The sequence below is a fragment of the Crotalus tigris genome, unplaced genomic scaffold (assembly GCF_016545835.1).
Source record: "Crotalus tigris isolate CLP2741 ecotype Arizona unplaced genomic scaffold, ASM1654583v1 scf7180000018317.730465, whole genome shotgun sequence".
Lineage (NCBI taxonomy): Eukaryota > Metazoa > Chordata > Lepidosauria > Squamata > Viperidae > Crotalus > Crotalus tigris.
In genome coordinates this window covers 647,686-671,615 of record NW_024096938.1, presented here as the reverse complement: position 1 = coordinate 671,615, position 23,930 = coordinate 647,686, and the positions used below count along the sequence as shown (strand labels likewise).

The window sequence follows — 23,930 nt, the reverse complement described above, 5'->3', positions numbered from 1 at the left end:
CTGGAGGGCTCCATGTTGTCTATATCTGAGAAGAAAAATGTCTCCCTGGCAGTAACTCTTAAAGGAGCAAGAGGCATAGAATGTGTTTGCGAGATGCATAAAAGTAGTTGCTGAGTAATTTTCAGCCTATTTGTCTCTTTGTTTGAATTTTTTTCTGTGATATTTTTCTCCAGTTCCTCAGTATATTGAATGAAATATCCTACAGGGCATGAGACCAGGCTATTCGAGATATCGTATAGGGCAGTGGTTCTCAACCTTTGGGTCGCGACCCCATTTGGGGTCGAACGACCATTTTACGGGGGTTGCCAAACAACGCGATCCGCCATTTTTTCCCCTCAGGGGCCGCCGCCGCGCATGCGCACTGTGCGCGGGGCGCACCGCGCATGCGCACCGTGTCCTTATGACCAGGGTTGCCATATAAAAAGGTTGAGAACCACTGGTATAGGGTTTCCTGCCTGAGCAGGGGGTTGGACTAGAAGACCTCAAAGGTCCTTTCCAACTCTATCATTGTTATTGTTATCGTCTCCCACTGCGGGTATCTGCCACTATACTGGATAGGGTGGACCCTCTCCCCTTCCAACTTTATTATTATTATTAAAAAATAAGGCCATCTCCTGAAGCCTCAGAAGTGTCCCTTTCTCATGGCTGCCTCTACATTTCAGAAGACTCTTGAGCAGATCCCGCTCCTCTTAGCCTTCCACAATGGCATCAAAACCTGGCTTTGTATCCATATCCTGGCTTCAGGAAAGGTGGTCGATGCCATGTTATGGTAGGGAAGATGTGATGACTGGAGGGGGGGGGAACTTTCCCACCTCTTGGCTAAGAAGGATCGTTGCTGGCTGAGGAGAGACCTGGGAACGCAAGAATGTTTGATGCGGTGGACACTGAATCCACATGCTTAGCGCCTTCCACCATCCTGCAGATGGGTGTCGGGGCTCCTAAAAGGAAGATGGTGGGCCCAAGTTTTTAGTTTTTGTCATGCGGTTTTTGTGTTCTTCATAGTTTGACTATTTTTGTGAGCTGCCTAAAGTTCTTTAGGTGTCTAAGAAATAAATACAGTTCTAAAACTTTTGAATCAGGGGAAGACACTCAAATACTGATTGAATTCTCACAAAATGCTTTAAAGCAGCCGTGTCCGACCTTTCGGCTTGTCTTGGCTCCACGGAGTGAGGAGAAATGGTCTTGGGCCACATATAAAATCTATAATATAGTTAATGTATTTAAATAACTTCCTTTATATTTTTATTAGAGCATTAAAACTTCTGCAGGACCGCTTTACTAGCTATCCAAGGCCGCATGTGGCCCACAGGGGCCAGGATGGATGTGGCTGCTTTAAATAGTCTCCTTTATAGGCTCTCAAAGATGGCCAGCTCTTGAAGGCATCTGGGAATCCCAAAAGAAGTTTGGGTGTAAGACCCCACCCTTTTTCAATTTCACTGTTCACTTTCAATCCTTTCACTCCTTTGCTCAGAAAGCATCCGTCGTAATATGGGGACTTCTTTCCCGTCAATCAAGCGTCTCTGCATTCTTGGGCGACTGCATGAAATGAGGCACCTGAAGAGCAAGACCCAAAATCCATCCTGGTTCCAGCATGCTGGAAGGGTCTGAAGGGCTCCACCTGAGAGTCGGTCCTAATTCAGAAGAAGGCCGATCCCCTCTTCTCTCCTCCCTCCTGATGCTGGGAGTGTCCACTCGTGCTACAAAGAGGAGGGAAAAGGTTTTTTTTATTTAATCAGTATAATAAGAATTGTATTAATTTAAATATGAGACATGAAATACCAAAGGGAAAAGAGAGGAAATAGTTAATGTAATAGTTTGAGATCTGCACTAAAGATATTTGTATGTTATTAAATTATTGACCAACTCAGCCGCCACGTGCTTTCCAAATATTTAAATGTAAAATTAGAAAATCAATAAAATTTTCTTTAAAAAAAAAAAAAAAGAACTCACCGTCTCCCAGTTAGTCTCACTTGGTGCCCTCAACCCGAAATGAAACTGTCTCTAATTATTCTAATTATTTCACCAGAACTGGACACAGAGGGAACCCGGGGAGGAGTTATTAGGAGGGCCTTTAAAAAAAGGGGGGGCTTTCTCTCTTTTCATCCCCCCCCCATCCGCCCAAAGTCTGGCAAAGGGACAGAATGGCTCGTGCAGCAGCAGCTCCCTCCGACTCACCCTGGCTGGAACTGCTGGATTCTTCCTCACTTCCTGGAAAAGAGGGAAAGAAAGGCGGGGGAGAAAGTTGCTCTCTTGGCTTACAGATGGAAAAACTCAGCTCTTTCTGACTCCATCTCCCTCCCTTTCTCTCTCGCACACAATCAGAGACCCACAAATACATGGAGAGAGTTTGAACCAAACCGCTTTGGCTTAAAGGCACAGGAAAGAATTCTTCAAATTTATAGGTCTATCACACAAAGCCAGAAGGCAGAGCTGACCTAAAAAGATACAGATAGATCCAAAGTTTCTTTTTCCAGTCAGTTCGTACTTAGACAGCCTTGTGATGGGAGACCAAGAGGAGATCCAGCTGGCATCCCCCAAAGCTCCTTGTCTCTCAAAATGCCCCCTTTTGATCCCTAATTTGATGGAACTTCTGACTCTCATTTCACCAAACCTTTCCTTTCTGCCCAGTTGGGAAACAGAGCATGTCCTCAGTCAGAGGGACCTCCCACCAGCTGGGTCTTCTCATCTTCTGGAAGGTTCCTTGTCCCAAAGGTTTCTCTTTGAGGACCCCACTTCCAAGAACAGCCTGGCTGTAATGAAAAGGGGGTCCATCTTCCCCAGCCAGATTTTTACAATGAAGAGGAAGATAGCACACAAACACACACACACACATACACACCTCTCAACTGATGGAGCCTCTGGTCCCTGCTTTAAGTTGGAGATTACTTGTAAAGAGGACAATTCACTCGGTGTTGCATTGTGGTCATCTTGACGTCTCTCTGCAAGGATAAAAATCAGTGAAAGCTCCAAAGAACCCACCAGAGATCATCCAATCTCACCTCTTTAGGAGGAAGAACCCCAGGAGATATTTCACAGTTCCTTTGACCCATAAATAAAGACAGAAAGATCTTCAAAATACAAAAGTATCTCCTGATTTGCCCCTAGGGAGACCTGCTGCCTCCGAAATGGATGGAGGGAAATGGGGGAAGTAGCAGCAGCTGGGAGGGGAGGAAGATTTTCATGGAAATCCTTCTCTGCTGCTCTTCGACCAAAACCTTGGAAAGGGACAGAACTGGGATGCCTCTTCCCAGCTCAGAAGAAGACGGGACTGTCCCCACTTCAGACTCAGCTGAATCGAGAATGGAGTCCCAGCAAGAGGCTGAGTCTCAGATGCTCCCCAAGAGGGCTGGGAAAACAGGACAGAAGGAAGCCCGGAAGAAGCTCCCCAAAGGGAGAGACTTGGGAGTGATGTTCCTATCTTCCCCCAAGAACCCAAAAAAGAATACTTACTGGGAATGTAAATAAAAGCCAAGATCCCAACAATCGCAAACACCGAGACAAGGCCAGCCACAACGCAGCCGATGATGATCCCCAGGTTGGATTTTGGTTCTGAATTGGGAGAAAAAGCAGATAATTGAAGGAGAGCCCAAAACAATCATCCCAATTGGGGGAGAGACCTAAAGCAGCCAAAGCTGGAAATTCCCCAAATTAAAAACCTCCATGGGCTCCTCTTCATGTCCCTCTGAGGGAAACCTGAAGGCGCCTAGCTAACCATTGTTAGGACGTGACCTCATGTCGCTGCCTTCTTCTCCCACCAGCCCAGCATGAAGGAAACTGAATTCATCTTTAGCTCTTCAGCTCAAAAACAGCCATTTGCAACTTTGTGACTCTCAGCAACTTACAAAACAAAAACTTCACCAACACAATAATGTAAGCAAAAATATTTTTGCTCTTTTTATAGGCAGCCCCAATATCTCTTATCATCACTCTAAGTGGAATGGGCTTTTGTCTTCAGTTTGAATATTTGCATTTTATTATTTAAAGTAAAACAGTTCATACCACCCGTCATTTTTTTAAGTATACACTTCCATTTCTTTGACCAGTCCAGAAAAGGCATAAAATTATATTTTGTGTTTCCAGAACTTCAGCATGATAAACGGAATATGGTGACATTCAACTTCTGGACGGTCCCAGAAATGGCAGAAACAGAAGAACAGAGTTTGAAGGGACTTTGGAGGTCTTCTAGCTCAACCCCCTGTTCAAGCCTTCCAGACAAGTGGCTGTCCAGTCTCTTCTTAGATGCCTCCAGTGATGGAGCCCCCACAACTTCTGAAGGCAAATTGTTCCATTTGGTTTATTGTTCTCAAGGTTAGGAATTTTCTCCTTAATTCCAGATTGCTTCTCTCCTTGTTTAATTTCCATCCATTGCTTCTTGTCCTGCCTTCATGTGCTTTGGAGAATAGCTTGACTCCCTCTCTACATATGCTGTTCATTGTATGTTTAGGTGTGTGTCATGTATGTGTTTCATTTTGAGAGCAGGCAATTAAATTTCATTTTTGATGTGTGCCATTGTGCCCACAGTATAAAAATGATAATAAAGGTTATCTTATCTTATCTTTGGGGCAGCCCTTGAGATATTGGAAGACTGCTATCATGTCACCCCTAATCCTTCTTTTCATTAAACTTGTTGTTGTTGTTGTTAATTGCGAAGTCGTGTCCGACCCATCGTGACCCCATGGACAACGTTCCTCCAGGTCTTCCTGTCCTCTACCATCTTCTGGAGTCCATTTAAGTTCTCACCTACTGCTTCAGTGACTCCATCCAGCCATCTCATTCTCTGTCGTCCCCTTCTTCTATTGCCCTCAATCTTTCCCATCATTAGGCTCTTCTCCAGTGAATCCTTCCTTCTCATTAGGTGGCCAAAGTACTTGAGTTTCAACTTCAGGATCTGGCCTTCTAAAGAGCAGTCGGGGTTGATCTCTTCTAGGATTGACCGGTTTGAACACCTTGCAGTCCAAGGGACTCGCAGGAGTCTTCTCCAGCACCATAGTTCAAAGGCCTCAATTCTTTTGCGCTTAGCCTTTCTTATGGTCCAACTTTCACAGCCGTACATTGCAACTGGGAAAACCATGGCCTGGACTATACGCACTTTTGTTGGCAGGGTGATGTCTCTGCTTTTTAGTATGCTGTCTAGATTTGCCATAGCTTTCCTCCCCAGAAGCAAGTGTCTTTTAATTTCTTGGCTGCAGTCCCCACCTGAGGTGATCTTTAAACTAGACATACCCAATTCCAGCAACCCAATTCCTCATATGTTTTACCCTCCAGGCTCCTAATCATCTTTGTTGCTCTTCTCTGTACTCTTTCTAGAGTCTCAACATCTTTTTTATGTCGTGGCGACCAAAACTGGATGCAATATTCAAAGTAGGGTCTTACCAAAGCATTATAAAGTGGTATTGCTTTGGGAGTCAGTTCTGAGGAGGGGAACTTTAAATTTAATTTTCTCTTGCACAAAACTCAGGACTCCTACTGAATAGCTATCATGCCATTTGTGAATTGATGCTTGCTAAAAACAACAAACACAAATATTTTATTTTGCCCGGGGCATCAGCATAAAAATTAAATTTGAATGGTTTTTTTTTGTATTGTGGTGAAATTTTATTATTTCATTAATAAAAGATTTAAACTTGAATTCTGCAATTTTGGAAATCCAGTGTAAATAATGTTAGGGGCAGTTATGAACATATGCAGAGTTCTTAGAGGGCTTTTTTTCTTGGGTTTTATGCTGAGCCTCAGGAATTCCCATATCGTATCATAAAATAAGGTGTAATTTCTTTCAAACAGCAGCAACATACAATATTTTGACCTTTAAAGCAGGAAAGCCGCGCTAGTCTCTGAGGGCAAAAATTCCTGGCGCATCAGTCCAGCTACTCTCTGCGTTTCCTGAAGTGGGATGCAGTTCATGCATTTTAGTCAAAATTTCCCCTCAGAAAAGGGGCTACCAGATACCTCCTGATTCTTGTATTTTAGGAATTCTAAAGAAAAGCAAATCTGTTTCTGCTGTTTTTCTGCTGGAGGCCAGAAAGAGGGGAGGGACAGAGGCTAAGAGAGGATCTAAGAGGATTTCATCAGGATCTGCCAGCTCTTATGATGGGATTCTGGAGTTTCCTTCACATCCCCTGAAGCCGGTTCTAAGGTCTGGTCCCTGCAGCTTCACCAACTTCAAACACTGGAAAAACCAATGGCTTAAAGCTCCGGTATGCTCACATCTGGACACAGCTGGGGTCAGATTCCTCTCCCACAGCCCTCCACCCTGTCAGCCTTTCCCTCTCTGCAGCCTCTCACCCTCCAGGGCCACGTCCAGAGGCTCCTGCAGGCCGTTGTGCTCCACGTGGCACAGATAGCGGCCCCTCTCTTTGGGATCAATCTGGATGCTGAGCGTGGTGTGGAAGGTCCCATCTGCGTTGGGGGCCACGGAGCCACGGAGGGTGTCCTGCAGCCAGACCTCCCCGTCCCTCGTCCAGAAGGCCTCGATCTCCCTGGGGTAGAAGCCATCCACGCGGCAGACGTGCATCTCCATCCCATCCTCCACCTCTGTCCTGCTGCTCATGGTCACCTCTGGGGGCTCTGCAGAAATGGCACCCCCGGAATTAGCTCTGAGCCCCTCCAGAGCCTGGAAGGTGCATGGGAAACTTGGAGAGGCAGGAAAATCTCCCACTACTTCCCACTCCACACCTGCAGCGTCTCCAAGAGTTTTAGGAAATGCTCCAGATCTGGAAAATGCTCAACCACAAGTCCTTCCCAGGGACTCAGCCTGAAAAACATCCAGCAGCAAATTGAGGGTCCAAGGAAATTGCTTTCTTTGAACTCTGGGTGATCTTGGGCTGCTCCCTTCAGGGGAGGGAAAGTGGAGCTGCTCTTTTAAGTTCCCTTTCAAGACAACAACAACACAGAGGTTTCCTGTGTTGTTGGGGTCGAACGACCATTTCACGGGGGTCGCCAAACAATGCAGTCCGCCATTTTTTCCCCCCTTTTCCTTAGCTGTGCTACTCCCTTTTATTCTATTGGCTTTTGAAAGCCAATAGAACAGACTCTCTTGAATAGAGTCTAATTCTATTGGCTTTCAAAAGCCAATCGGAATTGTCCAGGCTGTCTCTGCCCTGCTGAGCCCACCAAAAGTCCCATTCTGCCAACGGTGCTGCACCAATTGAGTAGTCCTCGACTTACGACCGGTTGAGTAGTCCTCGATGTACGACCGGTTGGGGGGTCACAGCATTAAAAAGGTTGAGAACCACTACCCTAAAGTATTAGAGTAACCCTAATATTGGGGGGGGGTCAAGGATCCCAGAGGGGAAGGGGTTGACCCAGTGGGGAGAGGTTGGGTAGATGGGAACATAATAACAAATCACAGGAAAAGATTACACTTTGAGCCCCCCTTGGGGGGGGAGGGGGTGTTCCTGAAGGTGGGGAGGGGGCTGTTTTGAGGAAAGACTAAATCAGAATGGAGGGAACCTGTTTGAGGTTTAAGAGAAAGATCCGCAGAAACTTTGGAAAGAAAAGAACCCCTCAACCTTGGCCTTTTTTTGTCCAAGCGGGGGCACTGATGATGTCTTATTAATGGTAGAAGTGGAGCCCCCTAGTGGTGGGCATGGGAGGTGCACCATCAGGTGCAAGGCAGGGAAGGAGCCCCCTGCGGGATGTGGGGGGAAGGAGAATTAATGGGGGGAAATTAAAGGAGCCCCTCACACTTGACTACAGTTTGACTAATGGGGGTCTCACCGAAGAACCCCAAGTGCTCCTGTTGCCTCACTGTGGGCAATGAACAGGACACCCCCAAGTGCTTCTCCTGCCTGATCCACCCAGACACCCGCCAGGCAGGGGCTGCGTTTCCTGGTCCATGGAATGGGGGCCTGGCAAGGGGAACCAATCAGGGCCTCCCGCGTCATGGAGAGGGGCTGGGAGGGGGGGAGGGGGAGGATTCCCTCCTGGGCAGCCAGACTGCAAACCAGGAACCCAAAGGGGCCGAATGTGCACCAGAAATCCAGCCACAAAGGAGGAAAGTCCAGCCTGCATCCAGAGGCTCACCTTTCTTCAGCAGCGTCTCCTTCCCGTAGGACAGATACCTCTCCAGCCATTCAATGCAGATTTCCTCCAGATAGGACTTGTGTCTCTGATTCAATCCTGGAATAGCATCCCAATTCCTCTGGGTGATCTGGGCCTGGGGTTGGGGAGCCACCCAGGTGAGTCTCTCCTTGTCGAAGATGAGGAAAGTCCTCCCATCGTAGCCAAGCTGCATAAACCCTCCTTTGCTCCCATCAGCCTGGAGCTCACAGCCATACATCCACTGCAAGATGTGAAGGCCTGAAATAGGGACAATATGATGGTTTGGGGAGTCCTCAAGATAGACACAGACCCCTTTGCCAGCGGAGGATCCCGAGGGAGACAGAGAAAAAAAGAAGTCGCAAAAGAAACGGAGGGAAAGAAGCTCCTCCATCTATCCTTCTCCATCTTTCCTAGATTAACCAGAAACAAACCATGGCTTTGTGCAATGTGGGAATGAAGACTTGAAGGGCCACAAAGGAATATTTGCCTGAGCAACAGCAGCAAGTGGCTCAATCTGATCTGCAAACTCGAAATGTTATTGACCTTTGAAATGAGTTTGATGTTTACTGTCACTGCAACGCCCTGAAGAAGATCTTTCAACTTCAAGTGACTAAATTCTTGGATTTAAAAAGAAGCCGAATTTTTGAAAAAACCAAAAAGAAATGTTGAAATATTTCTACTTCTGGTTGGGCTTCAGAATGAGGAAGGATTAATGGTAGAAACTCTCAAATCTAAGTTAAAACCACTTGTAAGTACAGCTGAACTAAACTGACCAGTCCTTCCCCTCCCTTTCCATACCTATGAGTGATGGGGTGAGGGGATCCTTTCTCTGCAGCTCCTGCTCAGCCTGAGAACTTCCTGTTTAGAAGAGCATTCGAAACAGACTGGTTCTAGGAATTGGCTACAAGGTGGTTTCTCTGTCTCTTTGCCCATTGAGGACAAGCAGATGGTCTGGACGGTCGTTTTCTCATCCTGTCTGAGAAATTTACTGGGTGCCTGAAGTTGAACGTTGGCATGTTGATCTGGAACTAGAAGCGTATAGCGTTTTGATCTCTGTGGCATCAGGCTGTCTGGACAAGCCAAGAACTCAGGACCTTTTAGCCAGATCAACTCTGCCAACTGTGACACAAGGGTGGACTGCTTAGCTTGGTCCACAAGGTGCTTATCTGTTGGCATATGTTGCCATTGATCAGGGGTTGAAGATGTTTCAATCTTTTCTACTCTATTACCTACATAGACGTAGAAGTGTCTGCTTCGGTTGCAGATGTAGCTTGACTTCACCTTGCTGTTTGTGTAGGTGGTGGATTGTAGCCCAAGGCCTATCATTTTCGCTGTCAAGTTGGTGAGTTTTACAGCCAATATGGTACCACAGAGTTCTAACTCTGTGTTGTTAGTTTCGCCTTTCCAGTGATGAAAACGACGCTGTAAACTCTGATGTATCCTATGGCTACAATCACCTTCGTTGACACATCTGAGAAAGCGTACAATTCTTTCTTTGAGCGAGTGAGCTGGAGATGTATATACGTTGCACGTGTATGCTTTGGATACAACTTAGGAGTGTACTCTATGACTCCCAGTCTTGTTTCTGTTCTCCTGGACGCGGCCTGTCCCAGTATGTGGTGCTCTGGGAGAACGTGCGTAGCTGCAGAAATTGTTTGTCCTCTATGGACAAAGCTAAGTCATTGTAATTCTTACTGGTCTGGAACACTGTTGCTTCCAAAATGGGTTTGGTTGTCACAAGCGTGAAGTGTTCTTCACATGGTTTTAGGTGAGGTTGTCTTCCATTACTTAGAATGGAGGTGGTTGAGATATTCACCTGGGTTGGAGTTTGCGGTTGGTCACTAATGTGCAGTTAACCTTGGCAGGGACCTCTGGGAGCTCTTAGGAGCTGTAATGGGGCTCCTCAGTTGAAGGAGGAGTAGAAGCTGCTTGTTGTAGCTGTCCAGAGTCTGGATGCAGGGCTTCCGGGTGCTTGTCACTCTTGCTCAGGTGACACTTTCCCTTAGCTTCACCAGCTTTGGCCACGTCTTCCGGAGATTCACAGCATTTGAAGCCAACCTTGTACTCTCCTAAATCTAACTTTCTTCCCCAGGGTGTTGGAGGATCTGATGATGCTGTGCAAGGTTTGCCATCTGGCTGGGTTGGTACAGCGTTGAGGTCATCTGGAGCACGATCAGTGGCTTCTCATTGAACCTCATAGGCACTGTTTCCAAGAGCAGGGAAACGTGGCACAGACGGCTGGCATTTTTTGACAGAAAACGTCTTGTTGGGGTTAACTTCCAGTGGCACGGACGAGGAACCTTGAAGGTCTGGCCTGAATTCCTCTGCCTTTACGTTAAGCTGAGGAGGCCTGACTTCTTGTGTGCTCACTTGTCGGGGGGGTATTATTGTCGTTCAGGTGGTGTGTTGCCAGCTCCCTGGCCAGCTGGCACATCTGGTGGTCGAGATTCTCCTCCGTGGTTGGGCATGAAGGCGGCGCATCGGGATGCTGTTTTCTCTTGATGCAATAGGGCAGGCTTTTCAACCAGTGGTACGGGTACCACCTGTGGTACATTGGCACCTAGCAGGTGGTACGCGACCATCCTAGAAAAGTGGTAGTGGGGGAGGGGAATGAGATGAACCAGTGGCAGCACTACAGAAGCCTGAGTGAGAGATGGCTGGAGCTACAGGGCTGTCAGGGCTCAGTGGAAACACCAGAATCACCGCCAGGCTCCAGATGGAGCTCGGTAATGATTCTGGTGCTTCTGCTGAGCCCTGAAGAAACACCAATCAGCTGGAATGTTGCAGCATCTCCAGGGTCTTGTGATTTACATTCAGATGCTTGGCAACTGATTCATATTTATGATGGTCACAGTGTCCCAGGGTCATGTGAAGTGACCAAAACCTGCTGCAACCACCCAGTAGACAGGGGGAATAAAAACCAAACACCCTCCCCTGCTGCCAATCCTCAACAGAAATGCTCACAACAATGAAAACCTCGGACAGGAGGAAGAGCGCCGCTGAGCAGGCAGGCAGATGTCTTGCTTGGCTGTGGCTTGGGGGGCACTTTTTTCAGTGCCATTGTAACTTCGAACAGTCACTAAACAAATTGTTGTAAGTCGAGGACTATCTGTATTTTATCACTTTTTTTCCTTTTTTTTTTGGTCAAGTTTTTGACACCTTGCCAGGTGACTGGTGGTACTCGGATGTTGCCATATCCTAAAAGTAGTACAATGGGTGAAAAGATTGAAAAGCCCTGCAATAGGGACTCTAGCCTGGCTCGTCCTGACAATCTCATCCTTTAGCGGCAGCTCTTCCTGCTGTGGAGCCATCACCGTTGCAGATGGACCTATCCGGTTACCATCTGTGGTTTGGTTTGTTGGAGTCAGTGTTGTAACTCTGGGGGGAAGCCCTCCAGATGGTGCAACATCAGCTCTCTGGCAGGCTGGCACATCAGGTCGTCGAGATTCTCCTTCCTGTCTACTTGGTTTTGGGGGGCTTGTGGATAACTGCAGTGCTCCTGCCTGCCCCTGTTGAGACGCACACTGGTTATCAACATAGGCCTGCAGGTGGCTATGCTGACTTTCAATCTCCAGTCATTCTAAATTGTGCGAGAAGGGTGGCGCATTGGAATGTCTTCTGAAGGGCTTTTGCTCTTCCGTTTTATCTGCCACTTCTTGTTGGCTATATATGAGCTCAAGCTCGACTAGAGCAGCCTTTCATCTGGCCTCTATTTGAGCTGCTTCAGCTTCCTTTTGCACTGCTTCAGCCTTTCGTTTGGCCTCCATTTGAGCTGCTTCAGCCTCTATCGTCGCCAATTGTTTCTTTTTGCGCTGCTCTGCTTCTAACACACAAAAGACTGCATTGGTAGCTTCAGCTTCAATGTTTGCTTCTTCGGTTCAAATGGCCAAGCTCTCTGTCCTTGAAACTCGGGACGCTTGGCTATGATGAGAGGACGCTTTTGAATGGTGGGAGGCGCCTGTAATGTGAGATTGTTGTGACACGCTGGAATGCACCTGGGATCGTGGTGAGGTATGGCGAAAGGGTGAAGCTTTTTCAGAGGCGTGAGGGGGGCCACATGTGATCACTGGGATGGCGCATACGAATGATGAGAAACTTCAGACTTGGCCCTCTCAACTGATATGTCTTTCGGGTAAGGCTTGGTCTCCGGGAGGTGGTCTATACTCTCCAGAAACCTTTTACGTTTCTTGTTTAGTAGCTTGAGGCTTTGCATCCTGCTATCGAGTGTTGGGTCTCCTAGTTGTGACTGCATCCTTTCGAGATGGCGTTCGGAGTCTATCCATTGCAAGAAAGCCTCTTCCCTATCGTTTTTTAATGAGAGCGCACGTTTGGGGGAGAGCTCCTCCTTAGGCACTTGGTAGAGTTTGTATAATTTCTCCCAATGCCTTTCATGGCGATTGCGGACAGTGTCCCATTTCTCCAACAGGTTAGACCGCATGGCTTCAGTAGGCTTTCTTTGTTGCCTCAGGTCATAGGGTATCTGGGATGTCTTTGGCTTCAGTGAAGCTTGGACATCAGCCTCTGCGTACAGGTCAAGGTTAGCTGGTGGCAGCATTTCTCCTTGGCTGGCTGCGCTAGGACAGGTTCAGTAAACTTTCTAGCTGTTTTGAAGTGAATTCAGTGAACTTCGCCCTTTGACCACTAGGGGTTGCTGTTTGGGTAGCCACTTCAGGGAAATTTCTTTCCTGGCTGCCAGGGTACACTGTTCGTGTGAGTGCTTCAGCAAAGTTCACTCTTTGACCACTAGGGGTCTCTCTATCTGGGTGGGCACTTATTTATTTATTTATGAGACTTATATACCGCTTTAAGTGCAAGCACTCTCTAAGACCATTAAGCAATGTATATATATATATTTACATTGCCCCCAACAATCTGGGTCCTCATTTTACCTACCTCGGAAGGATGGAAGGCTGAGTCAACCTTGAGCCGGTGAGATTTGAACCGCTGACCTGCTGAACACAGTCAGCTAAAGTGGCCTGCAGTACTGCACTCTAACTGCTGCGCCACCTCAGCTCACTTCAGGGAAATTCCCTCAATGGCCACCAGGGTACGTTTGTGCATAGGTAAATGCAAGCCTGTTATTTGCAGATCAGCTACCAGGGTGCTATCTGTGGGTGGAGGCACCACTGGGGGCGTTCTTTTGCCAGTCTCTTTCCTCCTTTCTCCACCAGGGGGAGCCCTCTGGGTCCAGCTCTGCTCCCCTGAGAGGCCAGCAGGGGGTCTGGAGAGGTCTGGGGGGATCAGGGGCAGAACAGGCAGATCTCTCGGGTGTCTGCCTGGGGGGGATGAGCCAGGAAAGGGCAGAAGAAGGGGGGCTGCACCTCCTTGGGATAAAAGGAGGGAAAATGGCTGATGTTTGTGCAGAAGGTTTACCTCAGCCCGAAGCAGCCTCTGGTGACACAGATATTTGCTTGCAATCTCTCCCCTAAATCAGGTTCCTTGAAGGTGAATCTTCTCCCCCAAAGATGGCAGAAGGGGGGGCTGCTGAAAAAGGCCTCCCCCCTCCAGGGCAGCCCCACCAAGAGGACAGCACAGGAGTTCAGGATCTCCTTAGGATCCACCTGCTTCTTTTCAGGAGGGGAGAGACCTGAGATCCCTTCCCTCCCCCACAGCTGGGGTCCACCAAAGCCAGGACCCTCCAACTTTCGTGGGGGGGGGAGAGGAGATTTCGGTCTCTTTAACTCAGTTCATATCCATATCCACATCCTTAAAAATATTTTTATTAACTGCAATTGGCAGAAAACATCAGCTATGGAGGCAACAACAAGCTTATACTGATTTTTAAAAAAGGAATCAACATATTAAAACCCTTTTTAAATGTGGAGAAGCAGCCTTTCCCTTTAAAGGGACCCCCCTTTCTCCCCACTCTGGTTCCTGGGGAGGGGATTATGGGGCAGAAGGAGCCACCCGACCCATCACTCACCTTCGCTCTGATTGTAGCGAAGCCTCAGACTCTCCAGGCTTTCTTTGAACTCCTCCTCAGTGCCACGTTCTCTCTGGGTCTCTCTGTCCCAGTACTGGGGGTCCTCCTTCCCCACCTTTTTCATCCAGGAGACTCGAGGCTGCTCCCTCCGGCTGTTGCTGTCGTAGTGAACAAAGACCTGACCGTCCACATATCCCACAGAGACAAAATGGGGCAGCCCCTGACTGGGCTCTGAGATGGAGGAGGAGAAATACTTCATGGAGTGCGAAGAGGCGCCTGGAAGGGACCAGAGGGGAAGAGTTAGGGGGCTCCAGTCAAGGACCCTCATCCTATGGAGGCTCCAATATGAGGCTCTGAGGGGAAAGAAGGAAGGAAGAAGAAGGAAGAAGGAAGAAGGAAGTAGGAAGAAGAAAGAAGAAGGAGAAGGAGAAGGAAAAGAAGAAGAAGAAGAAGAAGAAGAAGAAGAAGAAGAAGAAGAAGAAGAAGAAGAAGAAGAAGAAGAAGAAGAAGAAGAAGAAGAAGAAGAAGAAGAAGAAGAAGAAGAAGAAGAAGAAGAAGAAGAAGAAGAGCCGAGGTGGCGCAGCAGTTAGAATGCAGTACTGCAGGCCACTTTAGCTGACTGTGTTCAGCAGGTCAGCGGTTCAAATCTCACCGGCTCAAGGTTGACTCAGCCTTCCATCCTTCCGAGGTAGGTAAAATGAGGACCCAGATTGTTGGGGGCAATGTAAATATATATATATATATACATTGCTTACTAGTGTACACCGCTTAGAGAGTGCTTGCACTTAAAGTGGTATATAAGTCTCATAAATAAATAAATAAGAAGGAGAAGAAGAAGGAGGAAGAGGAGGAGGAGAGCTGGGGGGATGAGAAAGGGGGAAAGGAAGGGGGGAGGATGGAAGGAGGGAGCGACTGAGAGGGAAAGAAGCAGCTTCTGGAGGGCCTGAAGGGTTGGAGGGCAGGAAAGGTGGGGTGTGAGAGAGGAGGGGAATGTCGGGTCCCCCAAACTTTACTTGCCCCAATTGCACACTCCCCCCTTCCAGCAAGGCCTTCCACAAAGCTTGGGAGGGGGTTGATGGTGGCTACCCAACTCTTCACATGATGAGTGACTCTCAACAGAAAGGCCTAAATTAAGTGTTTCTCAGACTCAGCCATTTGGACTTCAACTCCCAGAATTCCCCTCACCCGGAAGAAACCCATGGGGCTTCTCCATCCTGGCCCCACCCCACACTGAGGCTGCTTGGGAGTTCAACTCTCATGTTGGGGGGGGGGCTCTCAGCCTGGGGGTCTTATCCCCAAACTCAGCCTCTGTATGGAGGGTCCTGTCACCTTTAAAGCCCCTTTGGGGAACCAAAGATAAACAAACAACATTATTTCAGTTTGTATCGTGCAAACTCCCACCTGAGCAGAATCAAAGTTTCTTCAGCCCTTCCTTGGGGGATAGACTAAATTCACAAGACATAAAACTATGCTAAACTTGACTAACAAGGAAAAAAGAAAATCACTGTTAAATCACTGTTTAGTTTTCATTGTCAAAACACAAACACGGAAGAGTCTCTGAGACTGCCCAATCAACAGAAAAAAAAAAACAGCTTATAAGTGGGTTAAAAGAATCAAAAGAAAATAAAATGAATAAAAGGCTCCTGGGAAATCGATTAAGCTGATGAAAATCCCCAAGGCCCCTTCTGGGTCTCCATTCTGAGCTGTTGTAAGTCGAGGACTATCTGTAGTCCCACTGCCCAGTCCCTCCAGTATGGTCTCCCAGTCCTTCCCAGTCTCCCAAGGCAAAGGCCTCGGCCTCCTTCTTCCTGCTCCTCCCCACAATCCCAGCGGCTTCTCAGAGGTTTTGGGGAGAGGGATCCCCAGATCCACGTCCTGCTCTGGGGAGATTTCAAATGAATCAGAGCTTTTCTCCGACAGAAGGAGGGGGGATCGGACCCTCCGTGATCCAGAACCCGCTCCTTCCCCTCGTGGGGCTGAGCAGTGAGGGAGGCTGAAGTCTGCCTGAGAGGAGAAAGGTGTGAATGTAACGCAGGTTGGGCGTCCTCACAATCACGAATCCTCCTCCGGTCAGGAAGGGCCGGTCAGTCGGGGCCTGTCTGTGTCCAAGCAAGGCCTTCATTGCAGGCTCCCCACCCAGAGGGGCTTCTCTCCTCCGGCCTCCAATCCAGCCTCTGTGATCCTTCAGATCCTGAGAGTTTGGGAAATGCCTCTGGAAAAGCTGCTGCATTGAGAGTTTCTCTGAGGAGCAACTAGGGACACCCCAAGATCTCCCGTCTGGTTACTATAATAATGTTAATCTTTTCAATATTTTTAATTCTGCAAATTGGGGGCTTCCGAAATGGAAGGAGGAAGATCGGGAGAGGCAAATCTCCGCCTGTCCCAGAAAAAAGCTCTGGGGAGATTAGGGGTTGGGGGCAGGGGCGGTGGGGGGGGGGTGCAGGGGATCCAGGAGAAAGTGAAAATGAAGCAAGAGGGATCTCGAGGAAGGTTATTCAAGGATCGTTTCTCTCCAGACTCTTCTCCTGCTGCATTCACACGGCAGCCTTTATTCCGATCGTCCCGTTGCCCCAGCCGCCCTGTCTGCCAACAGACACGAGAGACGAGCCGGCTCCTCCCAGCACCAGAAGAAGCCAGAAAGAGCCACCAAGCCCGTCCAAGGCAGGAGAGGCGACCCAGGCGGAGGGGTTGCGCCAAGGCAGCCGGGAAGTTTGTGAACTGGACCTGATCCCCTGCAAACGCCGCTTTCCGACAACCTCCACTTCGGGGGAGGGAAAGGATGGAGCTTAGGGGGCGCCCAGGTAGACTTGACTGACATCTGGAAGCCCCCCCCCCTCTTGTCCTGCTCCCAGAGGGGCTCTCCTGGGGGGGGGGGAGCGCGGCAGCAGAGCCCCATCACCACTTGGGGGGGGGGGTCTGATCTCAAAGTGGCCGGAGGGGGAGCGGACGAGAAAGAGGACCGAATCTGGATTCTCTTCCTGGGAATAAACTTTTTTTTGGGGGGGGGGAGAGGAGAGAGCAAGTTCCCACCTAGCAGAAAAAGGGGGGGCGCAACCGCCGCTGCCCCCGAAGGGACTCACCGAAGCAGCTCTCCCGCAGGACCACCTTCACCAACGCCAGGAGGAAGAGGGGCGCAGAGCGCAGAGCCATCCTGGCCCCGATCCTCAACCTGCGCCCCGCTTTCCCAAAATCCCAGGCAAAGGGAGAGGGGGGGTCCCGGGGAGTAAACTGCGCCACAATCCAGAACACGCTGGCGATTGGGCGAGGTCAGCCAATAGGAAAAAAAACATTCCCGTGTCATCATTGTTGCTGGGCAGACGTGCAGGCGCAACCGGTGCGAGAGGGCGGGGAAAGGAAAGCGAAAGTTCTATCAGGAAATCCCCTCCCTGGGATTCCGCCTCTTGGGGGGAGGGGCAGAAATGGGGGGGAGCTGGGAAAAGAGGGAGGGTTATCTGGGCCTGGGGGGGAGGGGCGGAGGGGAGACCCCCGCAGAACGCCTCCAAACAGGGGATCAGGTGGAGCTGCCAAAAAAGGCACTGCAGTCCTGGGCTGCATCAACAGTGGGATAATCTCAAGATCAGGAGAAGTCATAATGTCAATTTATCCTGCACAAGTGAGGCCACCCTTGGAATGCCGGGTGCTGTTCTGGTCACCACTATACAAAAAGGCGCTGAGACCACAGAAAGTGCAGAGAAGAGTGTGAAATATGATAAAGGATCTGAAAACTTATAATGAAGAGACTGAGAAGGCTATCTATGTCCAGCCTATAGATAGATAGATAGACAGGTAGGTAGGTAGGTAGGTAGGTAGGTAGGTAGGTAGGTAGGTAGGTAGGTAGGTAGGTAGGTGGGTGGGTGGGTGGGTGGGTGGGCTGGCTGGCTGGCAGGCAGATGATAGATAGATATAGATAGATGGATAGGTAGGTAGGTAGGTAGGTAGGTAGGGAGGCAGGCAGGCAGGCAGGCAGATGATAGATAGATATAGGTAGATGGATAGATAGGTAGGCAGGCAGGCAGGCAGATGATAGATAGATATAGGTAGGTAGGTAGGTAGGTAGGTAGGTAGGTAGGTAGGCAGGCAGGCAGGCAGGCAGGCAGATGATAGATATAGGTAGATGGATGGATAGGTAGGCAGGCAGGCAGGCAGATGATAGATAGATAGATATAGGTAGATGGATGGATAGGTAGGCAGGCAGGCAGGCAGATGATAGATAGATAGATATAGGTAGATGGATGGATAGGTAGGTAGGTAGGTAGGCAGGCAGGCACTGCAGGCCACTTTAGCTGACTGTGTTCAGCAGGTCAGCGGTTCAAATCTCACCGGCTCAAGGTTGACTCAGCCTTCCATCCTTCCGAGGTAGGTAAAATGAGGACCCAGATTGTTGGGGGCAATGTAAATATATATATATATATATACATTGCTTATTGGTGTACACCGCTTAGAGAGTGCTTGCACTTAAAGCGATATGTAAGTCTCATAAATAAATAAATAAATAAAATAAATAGATAGATAGATATAGGTAGATAGATGGAGAGAGAGAGAGAGAGAGAGATGATAGACAGGCAGACAGATAGACATGATAGAGATAGATAGATAGAGAGAGAGAGAGAGAGAGAGAGAGAGAGAGAGAGAGAGAGAGAGAGAGAGACAGACAGACAGACAGACAGACAGACAGACAGACAGACCTTTGTTGTCATTTTTTTTTACTGTGGGCACAACAGCTCACACCAAAAATGAAATTTAGTTGCCCGCTCTCAAAGTGAGCACTACATAACACACATCTAAACATACTATATACAATGTATGTATAGACCTACATCCCTACATATACATAACATAAATAAAACTGTCCATCGTGAATATATAACGGAAGGAGGAAGCTTGAGAGTTCACAGGGACTGGGGGGACATGACAACTGTCACCAGTCCTTGAGGGTCTGTCACGGAGAAGAGGGGATCGACTTCTTCTCCGGCAGAAGAAGAAACAAGGGCTGGAAGCTTCCTAAATTAATCAAAGGAATAGATACCTCCCGGAGTTTTGGGTGCTCCATCACTGGAGGTTTTCAAAAACAGACTGGACAAGCATTTGCCCAGGATGGTATAAGTTCTTCTGCCTTAAGTCGGAGGTTGGACTGGATGACCTCTGCGGTCCCTCCCAGCCCTACGATTCTATGTCGCAGGTCAGAAACTCTGCATGATCTTCGCTCCAGATGAAAATGCTCAAAGGCTCTTGTGGCATTTTCAAGACGAAGCTGGCCAGTCACAGGTCTCTAATAAATAAATTCATTTCTAAAACTTTTGAATCGGTAGAAGATGCTCAAATACTGATTGAATTCTCACAAAATGCTTTACCTTTTTTTTAAAAAAAATTATTTTTAACCAACAAGACAAAACAGAACAAAGCAAAACATAACACACATACACACAATATATATACTCCTCCTTTTTTTACAGCAATTACGTAACGGTAATCTAATATTTACATTTCCCCCTTATTCTTCTTTAGAATATTTGTCCTTATAGCCCCGTTATTTCTTATTTACATTTTTCTTCCTTCATGTTCTACTTCTTACTAAGAATAATTCATATTATTATTATTATACATTATTATACACATATTTTCACTTTTGACTTTTCCATATTTATTCTCCTCTATTATTTCTAGTCTCCAACCAGACATACAACTTGTTCCATACTATATAATACTCTGTGTCTTCCTTTTCTTTTATCTCTTTTTTTAATTTGTCCATCTCAGCACAGTCCAGGATTTTTCTTATTACTTCTTCCTCTGATGGTATATTCTCATTTTTCCAGCACTGTGCATATGCTATTCTTGCCGCCGTTATTATATGTAAAATTAAGTACCATATTTCTTTACTATATTTTCTATTTAAAATACTCAACAAAAAGATCTCTGGTTTACAGTCTACAGGTTGGTCTATTATTTCTTGGATCCATTTTCTTATTGTAGACCGGTATTTTTTTGCAACTGGGCATGTCCACCATAGATGATAATATGTTTCATGTACTTTTTTACATTTCCAGCATGTTGGTGAATTATTCTGGAACATCTTGGCAAGCTTTGCTGGTGGAAGATGCCATCTGTGAAACATCTTCAACTGGTTTTCCTTGAATGCCGCCGACATAGTCAAGTTTATATTTATTTCCCATATTTTTTCCCATTTCTCCAATTCTATATTATATCCAAATTTTTTTGCCCATCTAATCATTGTGTCAACCTTGTCTTCCATTTTATATCTCAATAGGTATTTGTATAAATTGCTAATTAATTTTATTTCTGTTCCAGGTATTTGTTGTTGTTGTTGTTAATTGCGAAGTCGTGTCCGACCCATCGCGACCCCATGGACAACGTTCCTCCTAGTCTTCCTGTCCTCTACCATCTTCTGGGGTCCATTTAAGTTCACACCTACTTCTTCAGTGACTCCATCCATCCATCTCATTCTCTGTCGTCCCCTTCTTCTATTGCCCTCAATCTTTCCCAGCATTAGGCCCTTCTCCAGTGAGTCCTTCCTTCTCATTAGGTGGCCAAGTATTTGAGTTTCAACTTCAGGATCTGGCCTTCTAAAGAGCAGTCGGGGTTGATCTCTTCTAGGACTGACCGGTTTGAACGCCTTGCAGTCCAAGGGACTCGCAGGAGTCTTCTCCAGCACCATAATTCAAAGGCCTCAATTCTTTGCGCTCAGCCTTTCTTATGGTCCAACTTTCACAGCCATACATTGCAACTGGGAAAACCATGGCCTGGACTATACGCACTTTTGTTGGCAGGGTGATGTCTCTGCTTTTTATTATGCTGTCTAGATTTGCCATAGCTTTCCTCCCCAGGAGCAAGCGTCTTTTAATTTCTTGGCTGCAGTCCCCATCTGAGGTGATCTTTGAGCCCAGAAAAATAAAATCTGTCACTACCTCCATTTCTTCCCCATCTATTGTTCCAGGTATAATTTTATCCAATTCTTGCGGCTCTTTTTGGATTTCATATAATTTTTTGTCCTCTGTATATTTAGATTGAATTTGTGTAAATGTCCACCAATCAATCTCTCTGCCAATGTCTTGTTCCAATTCTTGTTTTGTTTTCAAATTTCCCTGTTCATTTACTAATTCCTTGTATCTAATTATCTTATTTATATCCAATAGGTTTGGGTATTTCAGAGCTTCTGTTGGGGATAACCACATTGGAATTCTTACATAATGTTTTTGTTTTATTTTTTCCCAAGTCTGTAGCAATGCATTCCTAACTATGTGTCTTTGAAAATATCTATGTACTTTATGTTTTTCATCCCATAGGAATGCATGCCACTCTGCTTGCAAGTCATGTCCTTCTATTGTTAAAACTCTAGTATTTTTCAAATCCATCCAATCTTTTAGCCAAGTTAAGCTCGATGCTTGGTAGTATATTTCCCACTCTGGTAACGCCAATCCCTTTTTATCTTTCATATCTTGCAAGAGTTTTAATTTAATCCTGGGTTTTTTCCTTTGCCATATAAATTTACTCACAAAATGCTTTAAATCAGCCATCTCCAACTGTTTGGATGAAAAGGAAATTTCTTGGGCTGCACATAAATTATATAATATAGTTAATATACAATTCTATTATTTTTATATTTTTGATTATAAGATTAAAAGTTTTGTGGTGCTGCATTACAAGCTGCCCAAGGCTGAATGGGACTCTCGCGTTGCAGGTGGGACACGGCTGCTTTAAACTATTTAGGCTTTTTTTAGGCTCTCAAAGATGGCAGCTCTTAAGGGCATCTGGGAAGCCCAAAATGAATTGGGGTGAAAGACCTCCAGCCTTTTCACTCCTCCTTGCCCAGAAAGCATCCACTGTACAGGTAGTCCTCGACTTGCAACAGTTCATTTAGTGACCATTGAAATATACGGCACTGAAAAAAGGACATATGATCGTTTTTCACACTTATGACCTTTGCATCATCCTCATCATCACATGATTTACATTCAGACCCTTGGCAACTGACTCATATTTATGACAGTTGCAGAGTCCCGCGGTCAGGTGGTCCCCTTTTGCGACCTTCTGACAAGCAAAGTCAATGGGGAACCCAGATTCATTTAACAACCGTGTTACTGTCTTAACAACTGCAGTGATACCCTTAACAACGGTGGCAGGAGAAGTCGTACCATGAGGCAAAACTCACTTAACAAATTTCTCACCTAGCAACATAAATATTGGGCTCAATTGTGGTCGTACGTTGAGGACTTTCTGTGATATGGGGGAACATCGTTCCCATCAATCAAGGCTCTCCCCACTTTTGGCCCACCGCATCCGACTGGGCCCCTGAAGAGCCCAGAGAGGACCTCTCAAAGGCAGGAGAAGCTGCCCTCCTGCAAGGGGACCAGGAGGGCTCCGGACGGTCCCTGAGCTCCCGTCTCCCAAAGGGCCCCTGGAGGAGGCCCAGAGACCAGCCACTCGGCCCTCAGCCTGAGGCAAAGGTGGATCTGAGGAAAAAGTCGCCTCTGTGCTGCCCCCACGAGCCAAGCCCAAGCGGCCATTTTGTGGAAGGTCAGCTGGTGATGCTGGAGAAAGATCTGGACCCAGGAGCAAAATGGCTGCCTCTTCCCAAAATGAACACACAGGAGACCCTCCCCAAGTTCTTGCCTCTTCCAGGTTTTGCCTTGGTTCCTCCCCTTCCTCTCACTCAAAGTGAAATCAGGATCTCTGATCAACAAGGAGGGTAAAATCCTTGCTACTTCCAACTTCCAATAACAGGCAGCAACTGAAGTGAGAAGAAAACAAAACCCTTTATTTTCAGCAAACAGCGTTGGAATTCTCACAGTTATGTGTGTGATGGTGAGGGGGAAAGGAGCCCGGCTGTGCAATGGATCCCATGTTCCGTTTTTCTAAACCATGAAAACCCATAAATGGCAATCTGGAAAAATGCAGTGTTTGAATGCTGCGCTCTGTATACTGATTAACTGTCAAACTTTGGATAATCAAATATGTGCATTTTTTTTAATTGTGCAATTTTTATTTTTTTAATTAAAATTATTAATTACTTTAATGGAAGAAATCTCAGAATACACACTTTTTAAAAATGGCTGAAGATTCTATTACACATTATGTATACTTTCCACTGTATTATACAACTAATACAAAGAGAAATAAGAGACCTGTCCTTTCAATTCCAGCAAGTATGATGAAGGTTAAGAATTCATCCCTCTCTCAAAATAAATTAAAAGAGAGATAACAGCGCCCCTTAAAGTCTACCATAACTAGCGGAGTAAAATCTGTGGGGATTCCTTTTTTACCTTAACAGAAACACAGCAACTCTCCACCCTCCTCCTCACCCCATTTGCTATGGGCCCTTCTCCAAAACCCCTTAATCAGTAGAAGCCCATTAAAGGTCATCAGAAATAACAACGTAGCCGCTACAGCTCTGTCACAAAACTATTACAAGCTATACAAGCCACTTTGGTCTAGTTCAGGGGTAGGCAACCTTGGCTCTTTTATGACTCGTGGACTTCAACTCCCAGAATTCCTGAGCCAGCCTGGCTCAGCTTGGAAACCTCTCCCTTTCCCCTCAGCATGGCTGGCTCAGGAATTCTGGGAGTTGAAGTCCACAAATCATAAAAGACCCAAATTTGCCTACCTCTGGCCTAGGCCTAGGCCGCTTTATGACTTATGGACTTCAACTCCCAGAATTCCTGAGCCAGCATGGGGGAACTATGGCCCCTTCATGACTCGTGGACTTCAACTCCCAGAACTTCTGAGCCAGCCATGCTGAGGCGACAGGGAGAGGTTTCCAAGCTGAGCCAGGCTGGCTCAGGAATTCTGGGAGTTGAAGTCCACAGGTCATAAAAGATCGAGGTTGCCTACCCTCCGGTCTAGTGGTTAAGGCACCAGGCTAGAAAGCGACGGTGAGTTCAAGTCCCGCCTTAGCCATGAAAGCCAGCTGGGTGACCTTGGGCCAGTCACTCTCTCTCTCAGCCCAACCCAC

General features: G+C 47.1%; 1 protein-coding gene across 2 annotated transcripts; it reads right to left on the bottom strand.

Annotated features, from left to right (window-relative positions):
* Positions 1-1,215: 1,215 nt before the first annotated feature.
* LOC120311127 (H-2 class I histocompatibility antigen, Q9 alpha chain-like) lies at positions 1,216-17,223 on the bottom strand. Of its 2 annotated transcripts, XM_039350299.1 has the most exons (8): positions 17,044-17,223; positions 13,964-14,239; positions 8,023-8,298; positions 6,283-6,564; positions 3,451-3,549; positions 2,840-2,939; positions 2,176-2,208; positions 1,216-1,697 (listed from the first exon to the last, which is right to left on the bottom strand). In XM_039350299.1, the coding sequence occupies exons 1-7, from the start codon at positions 17,111-17,113 to the stop codon at positions 2,202-2,204; spliced, it is 1,110 nt and encodes a 369-aa protein (XP_039206233.1). In that variant the 5' UTR covers positions 17,114-17,223; the 3' UTR covers positions 1,216-1,697; positions 2,176-2,201. The 2 variants fall into 2 exon arrangements, with proteins under 2 accessions (XP_039206233.1, XP_039206234.1); XM_039350300.1 differs by lacking the exon at positions 8,023-8,298.
* Between the last annotated feature and the right edge of the window lie 6,707 nt (positions 17,224-23,930).